This window comes from Colobus angolensis, unplaced genomic scaffold, assembly GCF_000951035.1.
Source record: "Colobus angolensis palliatus isolate OR3802 unplaced genomic scaffold, Cang.pa_1.0 Scaffold200, whole genome shotgun sequence".
NCBI lineage: Eukaryota > Metazoa > Chordata > Mammalia > Primates > Cercopithecidae > Colobus > Colobus angolensis.
The window spans coordinates 1944100-1959471 of NW_012115156.1; the positions used below are offsets into that span (position 1 = coordinate 1944100).

General features: G+C 37.6%; 1 protein-coding gene across 4 annotated transcripts in view; it reads right to left on the reverse strand.

The window, feature by feature from the left end:
- ANTXR2 (anthrax toxin receptor 2) overlaps nucleotides 1-15372 on the reverse strand; it is a 156697-nt gene that overhangs the window by 81854 nt on the left and 59471 nt on the right. For all 4 annotated transcript variants that reach the window (XM_011941738.1, XM_011941737.1, XM_011941736.1 and 1 more), the window contains one exon: nucleotides 9111-9206. In XM_011941738.1, the coding sequence (XP_011797128.1) occupies nucleotides 9111-9206 (96 nt within the window). The remainder of the gene's footprint in view (nucleotides 1-9110; nucleotides 9207-15372) is intronic.

Here is a 15372-nt window from a genome sequence, read left to right on the forward strand (position 1 = left end):
CTAAATGAGGACTGAGAAGAACAGTGTGTATTCTGCCAGGAGTTAAGTAAAGGTGCTTCTGTCAAAGCAAATAAACGGAGACCAGGATGAGTTTGATACTATTTCGTAAAAGATGCTCTGTTGGAAAACATCACCATGAAAGCAGTAAGACCTAACATCACACTCTATTTCAAGAAGGCAACCGGGCCGGGCGCGGTGGCTCAAGCCTGTAATCCCAGCACTTTGGGAGGCCGAGACGGGCGGATCACGAGGTCAGGAGATCGAGACCATCCTGGCTAACACGGTGAAACCCCGTCTCTACTAACAAATACAAAAAACTAGCCGGGCGAGGTGGTGGGCGCCTGTAGTCCCAGCTACTGGTGAGGCTGAGGCAGGAGAATGGTGTAAACCCGGGAGGCGGAGCTTGCGACAGAGCGAGACTCCCTCTCAAAAAAAAAAAAGAAGGCAACCAAACATAAATCATTTTAATTAATGGTGTAAGGAAGGCATATTAAAATTTAAATTACTTCTATTTTATTGTGCATTCCAAAAAAGAAATCAGGCTGCTCTCAAAGTACCTCAATAAAGGTACCAGTAGCCCTCCTCGACAATAAAAAACAAGTACAATGTACAGCATTATTACTATTTAGAAAAGAACAGCACAGCTGTTGCTGGCTAAGAAAATGATTCTATAGAGTTCCAGCTAGACATATCCTCACAGCGTGAGATCAACTTACTTATAGGCAAATTGGGCTTTAAAAATATAAAAAAGACCATTTGTAAATGGCCTTTTAAATTAAAATTTATGAGATCTTTATGTAATGTCTTAAATGCACTAAAGAAAAATGAATTTGCAATTTTCCCTTGAGGCTCAGAACATTGGCCAAGGACACTAAAGCAAGTGAATATTTGTCATTTTCAGCATATTCAGGTATTTATTTGCAGCTGTATAACACAATCTAATTGACAACACTCCAGAAAGCCTTTGTTTGCCACCTCATCTGTAATTCATCTGAACTGTCTGGTTACCCCAAACTATGCAACTATAGGACTGTCATTTCTCCTATCCTGATTAGTAAAACAAATTTGCTCTTACCTCAAAATATCCTCTAATCTAAACAATGATGAAAACGTCCATAATTTCTGATGTAACTAGCAATTCAAAACAGGATAAGTTTTGTTTTAATGCCTCCTGCCTTTTTAACCTAGGGAAAAAGACAGGATGCTGATGACGGCTTTGTTAAAGAAAGGCAGTTATAGAGGATGGATATAAGGAAGGATACTCAATGAACAGGATATAGACTCTTAAACAGATGTTAAGACATAACTTCACAAAAAATGAGAACTTTTCCCTTCATGGAACAGTTTGAAAACTGAACACAATCTATCATTCATTAATGGTAGTGCCTAAATATTCAAATGTACATAAGGCTCCTTTTTTATAAGGCTTACTAGATAAAGGTCTCCAAATATCATTGGTTTAGATTTATACTTTTGTATGGAAGGCCCAGACACACAGAGGACACTATCTGCAACATTTAAATTACATCACATCTCTCTGTCATTCTTGAAAACAGTCTTTAGTATGAACCGAAAGATTGAAAATTTAAAAACTATTCTCATATTAAAAGCATCTTGTCTGACCAGATCTTCTATGGCAGGAGTTTTTCCTTAATCTTTTTTATTATATGCCCCTTGATAAGGTTTGGCTCTGTGTCCCCACCCACATCTCATCTCGAATTGTGATTCCCATAATCCCCACGTGTTGAGGGAGGGACCTGGGTGAGAGCTGATTGAATCATGGGGGGTGGTTCCCCCCATGCTGTTCTCATGATAGTGAGTGAGCTCTCACGAGATCTGATTGTTTAATGAGGCAGTTTTCCCTGCTCTTACTAGGCCTCTCTTTCCTTCTTCCTGAAGAAGGTCTTTGATTCCTCTTCACCTTCTGCCATGATTGTACGTTTCCTAAGGCCTCCCCAGCTACGCAGAACTGTAAGTCAATTAAACCTTTCTTTATAAATTACCCAGTTTCAGGCAGTTCTTTATAGGAGTGTAAAAATGGACTACTACATCGTCCTTAGCAGTCTGGTGAATCTATGGACCAGTTCCCATAATAATTATTCTAAGTTAAAATGCCTTTTAAAATTAAAAGGATCCTAAGTTAAAGCACTCCAATCATATTGAAATGTAATTTTCAAATTTATTTTTAAAAATATGAGATATGGAAATATGTATGTTTCTCTATTAACTCATTAAATAATAAACTCTTATAATAGGTCTAGAAACTATCATAATTTTAAAGTAGCAATGCCTGTAAAACATATTTCAAAGATACCTGAACAGTAGCCACAAGTTATGGTGCATGCCTATATTCCCTGCTACTTGGAAGGCTGAGGCTGGGATAGGAGGATCTCTTAAGCCCAGGAGTTCTAGGCTGCAGTGAGCTATGATCATGCCACTGCACTCCAGCCTGAGTGACAGAGAACCTGACTCTTAAAAAAAAATCTGAACAACTATAAATGTGATATGGGATACATGTGATTGCTGCTGGTGACAGTTTTCATAACTGTTAATATTTTTGTGGGCAGGGTAAAAAATTAATCAATAAAAAAATGATGAATTTCAGTTAGAAGGAAAAAGAAAGATGTATTTTTTTTCCATATAAGTTCACGATTCTCAGGTGAGACATCCCTGTGGGGTATATGTAGCAGCAACTAGACAAAAGTTAAACCACTTCTACTTCAGAGTTTCATTACAATTAAGAAATTCTTATGTAGTTGTATCTTAGTTCCTACTAAAAATGATTACAAAGGCCACATTTCCCATTGTGCATATATTATACAGAACAAAGTTTAAATGAAGTCAATGAAAATTATATCGAGAGTGATTGTATCATAAATTTTCTCAAGCACAATATTTCTCCATAATTGACAGAATTGTTTACTATAACCAGCAAAAAAGGTACTCTATTTTGAATTTGATTTCCAAGTAAAGCAATATCAATTTTCTCAATTTTAGGAATTGGGATAGGTCAAGAAGATGCGTTCAATAATAAGTATTCACCATGCAACATGCCTGGTTTACAATGATGGGTAGAATACACACAGTACCTGCCTTCATGAAATTACTAGTCTATAAGGGGAGAGGGATTTTAAACAAATAATACATAAATCATTTTCTAATTATAATTTTACTTAAATATCTCCAAAAAGGTAACATTTGCTCACCTGACAGGGTAATGTTATAAAAATTTTGGCTAAAAATTTAATATAAAACATCATAGAAGGGATGTTTCTGACTTTGATATGTTTCTTTCCCCTGATATAAAACTGGTACAGCTAACCAGGTATATATCATAGTTTCACAGACACAGTAATTAGTCAAATGTTCAAATTTTTTGCTTTCCTTCATAGAGTGAAGATCAATTTCTAGCTTTTAAGGGGTTCAATAGTTCAATATCTGAATATGAATAAAACTGTACTGGCTCCTCTAGCAAATCATTTCACCCCTGAGAAAGCTGTCCATGGATCTCTGTCATCAAATGATTCTAATAACATATATGCGTGAGACACTTCTGAAAATTGTAAACCTGTCTCTTCCAAAAATCCCTTGTTGCTCTAAGATAGTAAGTAAATTGTACTCAGTATATGAAGCATTATGCATACTATCTTCAAAGTTACAAAACAGAGGGGTTATTCTAATTTTAAAGGATGCATATTGGTTTTAATAGCCTTGGTACCATTGCAAATATTTTAAAGAATATTTCATTGCCTCTCATTTTGCAATTACTTGTACCTTATAAAAAGTTCAGGGTTTTTGTTTTCTTTTCTTTTTTGTAATGCGTTTGTCTGAAAACAAAAATTCCCCAACTCGGGAATATCAGAAACATTCAAGAGATATATAAGTTTCTTCTTGCTGCTGTAACAAATTATCATACACTTAGTGTCTTAAAACCACAGAAACATTTTTTTAATACTTCTGGAAGTCTGGAGTCTGAAGTGAGTCTTACAGGGTTAAAAATCAGGTGTTGGCAAAGCTGGTTCCTCCTGAAGTCTCTAGGGATGGATTTGTTTCTTGCCTCTTCCAGCTTCTAGCGACTGCCAGCATTCCTTGGCTCGTGGCTGCATTGCTCCAATCTCTGCCTCTATGGTTACATTGCCTCTTTCCATCAATAGTCTAATCTCCCTCTGTCTCCCTTTTGTAAGTCTTGGATTTCATTTATAAGTCTTGGATTTCATTTATGACCCATCTAGATCACCCTGAATAATGTCAAGATTTTTAATTTAATCCCATCTTCAAAGTCCCTTTTGCTATATCAGGTAATATTACAAGGTTCCAGGGATTAAGACCTGGATGTCTTTAGGGATCTTTATCCACTTTGTTGAAGGAGGCTCTTCCAAACTGCATAACCTCTGGAGCTGCCTCAGTCTAACCAAATCCCCTTCCTCTCTGGGAGAATTGCCACCATTGGAAACCTGGCAGCCACTGTTCTGAAAGACTTGCTGTTATTTGAGGCAGAAAAAAGAAAAAAAGACCTGAGAATCACTGTCTAAAATACAAGTAACATTGTCATCACTGACTCATTGATTAGAGGTCTATGAGATTTTAAACTCTGAATGATGAATGATTCAGTCATGTTATAAAATATGACTTAGTATTTCATATTTTGGCATTTTATAAAATATGAAATGACTGGACGAAGAATATGTGACAGATATTGAGACTTCTGTTCAGGGAGTTTTCTTTCCATGATCTCTGTATTGATAAGAGCTCCTGAGCATATGACACTCACAGAGGTGGACAGCTGACACACCATAAATGTGCCTAAGAAGAGACATTTTAAGTTATTTAGTCATGTTTCAGTTGAGAGATTAGATTTAAATATTTGCCACTAGTTCTTAAAACACATTCAAGCAAAAAGACATTTGCCCAACACCATGTTGAAGCAGATGAATTTCATTTTCTATTAAAAAGTTCATTGCTAGGAATGATAATCAAAGTCAAATTGATCCCCAATAATTTAACACTACTAAGAATTACTTAAATGGTCACATCCTAATTTCAACATTGCACAGATATATAATCTAAAAGGAACAAAATAAGATAAACACCCTGCAATTGTACTATAATACCCTCTGAAAACTCAAGATCCTTTTCCACAAGGTTATCATCACACTATCTCCTTTTTACATCACGTCTTCATTTTTCTCTAGTTCACTTAATTTCAGCTTAAGATTCCAGCAATCTATACTTTGTTAGAAGTACTTTGTTCTGGCCATATTTAAGGTGCAATATCTGTCACTGCCTTTCCATTTCCATTGTTAATGGAACTCAGTTGGATACAGTCTTAAATAATTTTTGTCAGGACTAGACTTTAGCACTACTTTGAAGCCAGCAAAGTTTCTTTCAGGTAATTAGATTGATCGAATCTCTCCAGTGGCTTCTCATCATCCCTGGGAAGAGATCAGACTTTCTATTACAAGACATAGGAGGTCCTCCCCAATGGGTTCATGCCAAAACCCATACCATCATTCACCTAGCACAGTAGGTCTCAGCTTAGCACTTCTAAAAGCAATCAGAATAACTCATGATTCCACATGCACTTCATCTGAAATGTGCTTCAAGAACTGCCAACATCTTATTCATGACTCAGAACTGAATTGGGGGTCATCAGGTCAACCAGGTTTCTCTGAAGTGCTCCCTGTAGTCTTGGCAAACCCTTCCTCCTTTATGTTTCTATGGTTCCTTACACACATCTCTACTGGGACTTCAATTACCTTCCATTTACACTTATTTGCACACATTTTTATGTTTCCATATTAAAATGTGAATTTCCAAATCATATTATAAGCATTTTTGTATCCCCAGTTCCTAGCACAATACTGACATCTACTAGATAATCAATATTAGCCAAGGGCTGAATTCAGAATTTCATCTCTCCTTTGTTCTTGCTTTAAAATCTACTTTAGGAAACATTTGCTATCATTCACTTATACCTAGGTATAAATATAAGTTCATACTTATATGAACTTAGAAGGGCAAATTGCTTTTTAATCTATATTTCTAAGGGTAAAATACAGGTGGTGTCCTCTATTAAATAAGGTCAGGAAATTAATAAACATCCAGGATGTTTCTGAGGATAGGAAGCCTTTCTGATATCCTGATACTCCACCATTAAAGGGCCCCCTTTATGCCTTGCAGAAAGTAACTCCATGATTTGAGACCTGCAGAGTCCAAGGCTTTAGAGTCTCATGTGCCTAGTCTCTGATCTAGTCACCTGATGATTGGTTCCTCTCCTTGATATCCAAAATGATGGTCAAAACCTATGTTTGAGCACATTTCATTTTGCATATGTCTTTTTAAAAAAATTGGCAAATGGGATCTAATTAAACTAAAGAGCTTCTGCACAGCAAAAGAAACTACCATCAGAGTGAACAGGCAACCTAAAGAATTGGAGAAAATTTTTGCAATCTACTCATCTGACAAAGGGCTAATTTCCAGAACCTACAAAGAACTCAAACAAATTTACAAGAAAAAAAAAAAACAAACAACTCCATCAAAAAGTGGGTGAAGGATATGAACAGACACTTCTCAAAAGAAGACATTCATGCAGCCAACAGACACATGAAAAAATGCTCATCATCACTCACCATCAGAGGAATGCAAATCAAAACCACAATGAGATACCATCTCACACCCATTAGAATGGCCATCATTAAAAAGGCAGGAAACAACAGATGCTGGTGAGGATGTGGAGAAACAGAAACACTTTTACACTGTTTGTGGGACGGTAAACTAGTTAAACCATTGTGGAAAACAGTGTGGCGATTCCTCAAGGATCTAGAACTAGAAATACCATTTGACCCAGCCATCCCATTACTGGGTATATACCCAAAGGATAATAACTCATGCTGCTATAAAGACACATGCACACGTATGTTTATTGCAGCACTATTCACAATAGCAAAGACTTGGAATCAATCCAAATGTCCATCAATGGCAGAGTGGATTAAGAAAATGTGGCACATACACACCATGAAATACTATGCAGCCATAAGAATGGATGAGTTCATGTCCTTTGTAGGGACATGGATGTAGCTGGTAACCATCATTCTCAGGAAACCATTGCAAGAACTGAAAACCAAATAGCGCATGTTCTCACTCATAGCTGCGAATTGAAAAATGAGAACACCTGGACACAGGAAGGGAAACATCACACACTGGGGCCTATTGTGGGGTGGGGGGAGGGGGGGAGGGATAATATTAGGAGATATACCTAATGTAAATGACAAGTTAATGGGTGTAGCACACCAACATGGCACATGTATACATATGTAACAAACCTGCACGTTGTGCACATGTACCCTAGAACATAAAGTACAATAAAAAAAATTAAAAAATTAAAAAATAATCATACACTTTGACACTTCTGAGCCCTCTGGTCAATACTAAATGAAATTGCAAAGTGATAAAAAAAAAGGGGGGGGGAATGCACCACTGCAAACTTTAAATTAAAAAACCAAGGAAGACAAATTACGTTAGGGCATCTTTTTGCTTTTTAATGTGATACTCAAGAATGCTAGTCACCCTAAAATAGCCATAACTTGATAATCAAGATTACAACAGGAAACTGAGCATAAATTGCTATGGCAGGAAACTGATTAGTTCAGCAAAGAGACAGGATGCTTCTTGTCTCTACTGTTATCTGAGTTAATTGTATGCCTCCTCCATGGGCCAACTGCTCTGAGATAAAGAATTGTAAAGTTGCCTCATGAAAGCAAACTGAAGTACAACTAATAATAAATGCAGGGCTAAAACAAAGCACATCTGAAACTGCAAGGATGATAAAATCAGTCAGCAAACATGAGAGCGGAGAGGAAAAGGCAGTCTTACAGTATTATGTAAAACATTACCATGAGCTACGGAATATTAAGTTCTACATAATGTGCTTATAATAAAAGGAATATTCTCAAAATAAGTAGTAGGCATGATTTGGAAGAGGGCTTCCTTAAGATAATTTTTTTTCTATGAAACCTGAACAATCTAAATTGGATTGCTTGAAATGTGTAGAATAATGCCCCCCCACCAACATGTCCATATCTTAATTACCTGGTACTGTGAATATGTTATCTTGATGGCAAAAGGGATTTTGCAGAAGTGATCAAGGTTCAGGATCTTGAGATGAGAGATGATCCTGGATTATCTAGGTGTGTCCAATCTAATCCCATGGTTCCTTAAAACCGGAGGACCTTTCCCAGCTGGGTTCAGAGTTACAGGGAGATGTGACCACAGAAAAATAGTCAAAAAGATGCAACACATCTGGCTTTGCAGATGGGGAAAGGGGGGTATGAGGCAAAGAATGTGAGTAGCCTATAGAAGCTGGAAAAGGCAAAGGAATGGCTTCTTCCCTAGAGCATTCAGAAAGAAACACATCCCTGCCAACACCTTTTAGTCCAGGTAAACCCAGTGAGACTCATGTGAAAGTTGTGATTAGGCAGCTGTTAAATAATAAATTTGTGTTGCTTTTAATCAACACATGTGTGGCAATTTGTTACAGCAGCAATAGATAACTGATATATACCCACATTCTTTCACAGGCTTTATACAAACACACAAAAGTGACACAAACTGAAACTCCTCGTCATTACTCCAAAAGTAGCAGTTTAGCAGACAACTGTGCATGACTAATTTCTGAACAAATATTTTTCAGTAGCAAACAGAGAAGGTCCTGAAATGGCAGACCCTTCAAAGAGGAAATGAATAATTTAATGAGCACTTAAAAAAACTGACAAATTATCAGCTCCTCTCAATGAACCCAAAATAAAACACCAATTTACTTGAATTTCTCTTGCACTTGAAGGAAAATACACTTTATCCTAACTACCTCCCCTATTTTTCTCTCCCCCTCTTCCCACAAACCTGATTTTAAAGTGCTTTTTAGATGAATTTTTAAAATAAATATTTACTGACCTGCATGTTTTCTAGAATTTATTATAGTAGTGAAGACAAAATTCATTTTGCAAACTGAAACTTCACTGTTATTGAGTAACATGGCATTTATTCACATTTCAGACCTTATTTTACATCTTTCTAATTTTGTTTAAGTAGAGTTGCAAATCCTTCTTACTCACCACTTTGCAGCAAAGGGGCCAAAACCACCACATCAAACCGATCCCCAGGAGTAGCAGTAACACCAAAATAACAATGATGGCTGCAATCCCATTAGACTGAAGTAGGCAAAAAGCAAAAACAAAGCAGTCAGCACAGCTTATGGTCAAATTCCAAATGTATATATATTTTAAGGAAACACCAGAAAATAATGCGGAAAGTATAATGTTAAACTAGATTTTAACCACATTATTTTAATTTCTTGAAATTCTACAAATTTATCTTCTATTTAATATATATTATGTTTTATGTTATGTTGTTGTAACAGGCAATAATAAACACAAACTTTCTCAAAATGCTGCAGACTCTTTACAAATATATCTGAAAGAAATGTAAGAAAAAATCACTAATCAGGATTAGACTGGTCCCTATTTTTCATGTAAGGATTACCTTGGTTCAAAGTATAAATACCCATAGGCAGAATTTAGGTAGAATCCTCCAGACTTTTTGATGGTGAAACACAATTAATTGCACGTAGTTAAATAATAAGATGAATATTTAAAAAATCATCAAGTAGATGACAAACCAACAATGGTTCTTGTTGGGAAATGGTATATACACATCAATGCAAGAATGTAATCTCATGCATTCATATATCAGATGTTCTCTCACTGCAGCTGAAATATGACCTACACAAAAACCACAGGGGTGTTCTTTCCCTTCCTAACTACTGAGCTCCTCCAGCCTTAAGGCACCTACTCTGGGATCTGTTCTTAAACCCTTTCATATAAAAACAACCTACTCATTTTACAGGATTCATATTAAGTCACATCATGGAAGTCTTCCTTGGACCCTTTGACTATAAATGCCCCTTTGATTAAACAACTCATATTTCTCTATACTTTAATCTTTAGTGCTTATTACAATGCAATGCAATGAATTAATTATGAATTTTGTGATTGTTTAATTTATATTTTCTACCATGATTTATTGTAAGCTCTAGGAAGTCAGGGGCTACATCTAGCCCACTTAGCACTGTATACTCCATGTCTGGCATTTAAAAACTACTTACTGAGGCCAGGCAGGATGGCTCACGCCTGTAATCCCAGCATCTGGGAGGCCAAGGAAGGCAGATCATGAGGTCAGGACTTCAAGAATAGCCTGGCCAACATGGTGAAACCCCATCTCTACTAAAAATATAAAAATTAGCTGGGCATGGTGGCGGGCACCTGTAATCCCAGCTACTAAGGAGACTGAAGCAGGAGAATTGCTTGAACCTGAGAGGTGGAGGTTGCTGTGAGCCGAGACTGCACCACTGCACTCCAGCCTGAGAGACAGAGTGAAAGAAAGAAAAGAAAGAAAAGAAAAGAAAAGAAAACTACTCACTGAGAGAATGAACTCTAAAGAAAAAAGACAGCAAAAGACATGGATACAAAGAATGTTTACTGAACTTTCACTGTAGAGATAGTTTCCAAGGGAATAAGAGATATCTCCCAAATGCCTAATCTCTAGGATCCTCAGTAATAATGTTTTATTTTGTGTGTGTGTGTGTGTGTTTAAGAGAAAAAAAACAGGGAAGAAAAGAAAAAGAGCAAAAGAGAAAGATTAATACTAATACTTTATAGAAATTTTCAGACAAATACCTAAGTAGCCTGTTCTTAGAAAGAACATTCCAAAGTGCATCTTTCTTTACAAAATTCTAAATATTCATGAATAAATCATGCTACCATCCACAGGCATAAACACATTAAGCTCTAAAATCTAGGCAAACAAGAATATAACGGAAAAAGGATGTCATAGAAACGCATGGAAAACTGTGGTACCCTATAGGAGAAATATTGTCAAATGTATAAATCTTGATCTCACCTTCAAAAATATGGTCTTATGTAAGACAGCCTCTAACTTGACTGTCCATGTACAGAAGGAATACATTTCTCACCAGGCCTTTCCCACATGAGGATCCAGTCACAGCACTCATAGAAATGGCACACCATTTGGCTGTGCTATGCAACTTTCAAAAGGGCTCTATGAACATTTGGTTTCCCCTTTTCTTAGAATTCACACCCGTGTTCAGAAATAAGGACATGCAACTAGAGGCCATGAAACTGCTAAAAATTTAGTGGTGAGTTTGTTTCTTCTATGCATGTGCCAAGAACAGGAAAATCAGAAAATTGCACTGACAGAACATAAAGTAGATGGGCTAGCCCTGATAGATACTTAAAATTCTTTATTTTTCCCTTAAAAAAAATGCTTTCATTAGTAGCATTGACAAAATACTATGCACCTCCAGATACAAATATATGTTATTACAATATTTATCATATCAACTGATTCCAAAGACTTGTCTTAAAAAAATTAAAAATGGCCAGGCGCAGTGGATCACTCCTGTAATCCCAGGGCTTTGGAAGGCTGAGGTGGGCGGATCACAAGGTCAGGAGATCGAGACCATCCTGGCTAACACGGTGACACCCCATCTCTACTAAAAATACAAAAAATTAGCCAGGCGTGGTGGTGGGCACCTGTAGTTCCAGCTACTCGGGAGGCTGAGGCAGGAGAATGGTGTGAACCCAGGAGGCGGAGGTTGCTGTAAGCCGAGATCACGCCACTGCACTCCAGCCTGGGCAACAGAGGGAGACTCCCTCTCAAAATAAATAAATAAATAAAAAATAAAAATAAATTATGCATTTTCTAAAGACCTACAGATCTAGTATACATTTAAGTCAAGCATGATGGGAAAAGGGTCAGGGGAAGCAAAAAAGGCCACCTGGTCTTGCTATATGTCTATCTATCTATCTGATGATTATTTCATTTACTGGATTCCTTTTGAAATATTTAATATCAGGAATTAGGAAACTATGGCACAAGGGGCAAATCCAGCCAATCTATTTTGTAAGACTCCAGCAAGCTAAGAACACTTCTACCTTGTTCAAGAAAAGTGACATTGAGCCTAAATATTTATTAGAACTTTCTGAGTTCTAAAGAGAGGCATGCCTATGTCAAACTGAGAAGCTTCCAGTTTCGCTCATGATACAGATCTATGTGTAATCAAATCTAGTTTCACACTCTTCTTCATCTGACTCTTAAGTCCATAGTTTGCAATATGGTATCTGATTACAAGACTGAATTCTGTGTGTTCCACCTTTCCCCAATATGTTTATAAAGTTTTGTGCAAAATGAAACTGTTTTTCTTTCATGACTAACATCTTTCTTGCTCTGATAGTGGCTCTGGCTATCAAAACAAACACAATGGGAGAGCCGGTGATGATGTTAACTGAGCTGATGTCTGGGATGGGTGTATTCAGGGCCCGTGTCATCTGCATCTAATTTCCTTTTCTTCACTAAAAGCCAGTTATACAATAAAAAACTTTATTCTGCCAAATATAACTAAAATTCTAGTGAAGAGAATCAAAGAGGTATAAAAACAAATCAGGGTGACTCCTGCCCTTGCAACATAACCATGGGAAAGAGGAATCACTGGAAAGTTTCAAAAGAGCATTAGTTGTCATTGCTGCAATCTATCTAGAAAATAGCGAATTCGCAGCAGCCACATTAGAATGAAACAGACACACAACAGGGAAAATGGGTATTCACAATTTTGTTTCATGAAGTTAGAGTTAGGGAAAGAAAATAGAGTCATGAAACAGATGATTATTTCATTTACTGGATTCTTTCTGGAATATTTGGTATCAGGAATTAGGAAACTATGGCACAAGGGTCAAATCCAGCCAATCTATTTGGTAAGACCCCAGCAAGCTAATAACTTTTTTTTTTACAATATTACGTAAAGCTGAAAAATATCAAAAGAAGAATATGTTACAAGAAATGCCAATGTCAGTGTACATAGTTTTATTGAACACAGCCATTTGTTTACATAATGTCTATAGTTGCTTTTGCACTACAATGGTAGAGTTAAGTAGTTGTGACAGAGACCATATGGCCCCCAAAGCCTTAAGTATGTGTTTACTATCTGGCCTTCTACAGGAAAAATTTGCCAGCCCTTGTCCTATATAAATCAATGTAAAATCTGGTTTAAAATGGCAGATTGTGGAAGTGTTCAGTCAGGGGGTGGGGGAGACAGACGTGCGTTCAATTCTCAATTCTAGCATTTATCAGACTGCAAAACTGGGCAAGTAACAACCTTTCAGAGCCTCCAGGTTTCAAGTATCCCTTTTGCAGGGACAGTAAGGACTGAAATCACCTGATGTTACACTCATCAAACCATGTACCTCTTTGAGGGCTGGGTCAACATAAGAAGTAACTTCTAATGTATTTGGATAAATGTGCACTGAATATTGGAGGTATCTTCCTGTTCCCCAGTTTTCTCATCTGTGAAATTAACATAATCTGAACAGCCTCCTCTTGGATTGTGAGTGTTAAATGAAGCCATAAAGGATTTAGCACATATACAACAGTGCTGAGCACAGCGTCTGGCACTTAATACATGCTCAGCAAACAGGTTCTTGGTACTGTTATTGCAAGAGTCAGAAGATCAGTGATTTCAAGAGAAAAAAAAGGACATCTTTCCATTATTATTACTATTACTATTATTATTATTATTTTTTTTTTTTTTAAAAAAAAAAAGTGGCACGATCTCAGCTCACTGAAAGCTCCACCTCCCGGGTTCACGCCATTCTCCTGCCTCAGCCTCCAGAATAGCTGGGATTACAGGCGCCTGCCACCTCACCCGGCTAGTTTTTTTTTTTGTTTTTTTTTTTAATAGAGACGGGGTTTCACCATGTTAGCCAGGATGGTCTCCATCTCCTGACCTCGTGATCCGCCCGTCTTGGCCTCCCAAAGTGCTGGGATTACAGGCTTGAGCCACCGCGCCCGGCCTCCATTATGTTTTTAAAAGCAGAGATCCATTTTGAAGATCTTTTGAGGAGAGATGAAGACAAAGGATTGTCTAAATACAAACCCCCCTCAGACTCTTATTTTAAATCTCTTAAATCTAAAACTTAGTTTCCCCATTTTAAACTAGATATATGGTTACTTTCAATCATTCATTTATAGAATAATTTTGGAGCACTTGCTCTGTGTAAGGACCAGTCGTGGGAGACGGGCAGTGAGCACAGCACAAGCCCTGCCATCAACATCTCAAGGCTGGTAAGAAAGGCCCAGAAGCAAACAGGAACTCACAGCTCAGTTCCTAAGGGCCTTAACAGGACTGAGCCCTAGATGTTCAGAAAGCAGACAGAAGAGTTTCTTTATTTGTGGGATTTTAACAAGGACTAATCAATGACTAGAATAATAGTGTTTTAATTTGTTTGGCTTTCAAATGCCTGAGCAAGTAAAAAGCATTATCCTCACAATGAGCAATATCACTAACCGCATCTCACCTGTTCATGATGTGCAAATATGACCGAAAGACTAAATATCATTTAAATCCAAAGTCCACGTATTTATCATAATATTACCCACTATACTCTTCTATTTTCAATAGATATTCCATGCACAAATCAGCAGGTGCATCTCATCAGCGCAAGTCTCATTTTTCATATCTATGAAATGGTAATATTACTCCCACAGGCAACAAGTATTTGAGGTTAAATACGAAGCAATGGTTAAATCTAAGGAGAAAAAATAATTATCCTATAATTGCTGTCAACATGAAAAAGTGAATTACAGTATTTATTATTCTGTAATAACTAGAGGAATAATAAAAGTCACAGGGAAGAGAAGGCTTCAAGTGATCAGCCTTGGCGGACACAAGGAGATCACCGGTGACCCCTCGGACTTTTTCTCAGCCCTGGCTCACCTTGGCCTCTCCCAGGCACTTACTGGTGCCCTCTCTTCACCTTGGAATTCTAACTTCCTTTGTCTTCTTCATTCGGTGTCTGGTCTTCCCACGTCTTGAGCAGTTCTTTCTCTTATTTCTTCACTTACTCTATTCACCAAGACAGCCTTACCTATTTATTCAGTTCGATTAAACTTTAAACTTCAGTCAAATCAGGTTTCTTCTGACTGTGGGTCTTGGATCTCCCTTTTCTTTAAGAATCTACTTTTAAAAATTTGTGACCGGGTGCAGTGGCTCACGCCTGTGATCCCAGCACTTTGGGAGGCCGAAGCAGGCAAATCACGAGGTCAGGAGATTGAGACCATCCTGGCCAACATGGTTAAACCCCGTCTCTACTAAAAATACAAAAATTAACTGGGCGTGGTGGCACGCACCTGTAATCCCAGCTATTCGGGCGGCTGAGGCAGGAGAATGGCGTAAACCCGGGAGGTGGAGCTTGCAGTGAGCTGAGATCCGGCCACTGCACTCCAGCCTGGGCGACAGAGCGAGAC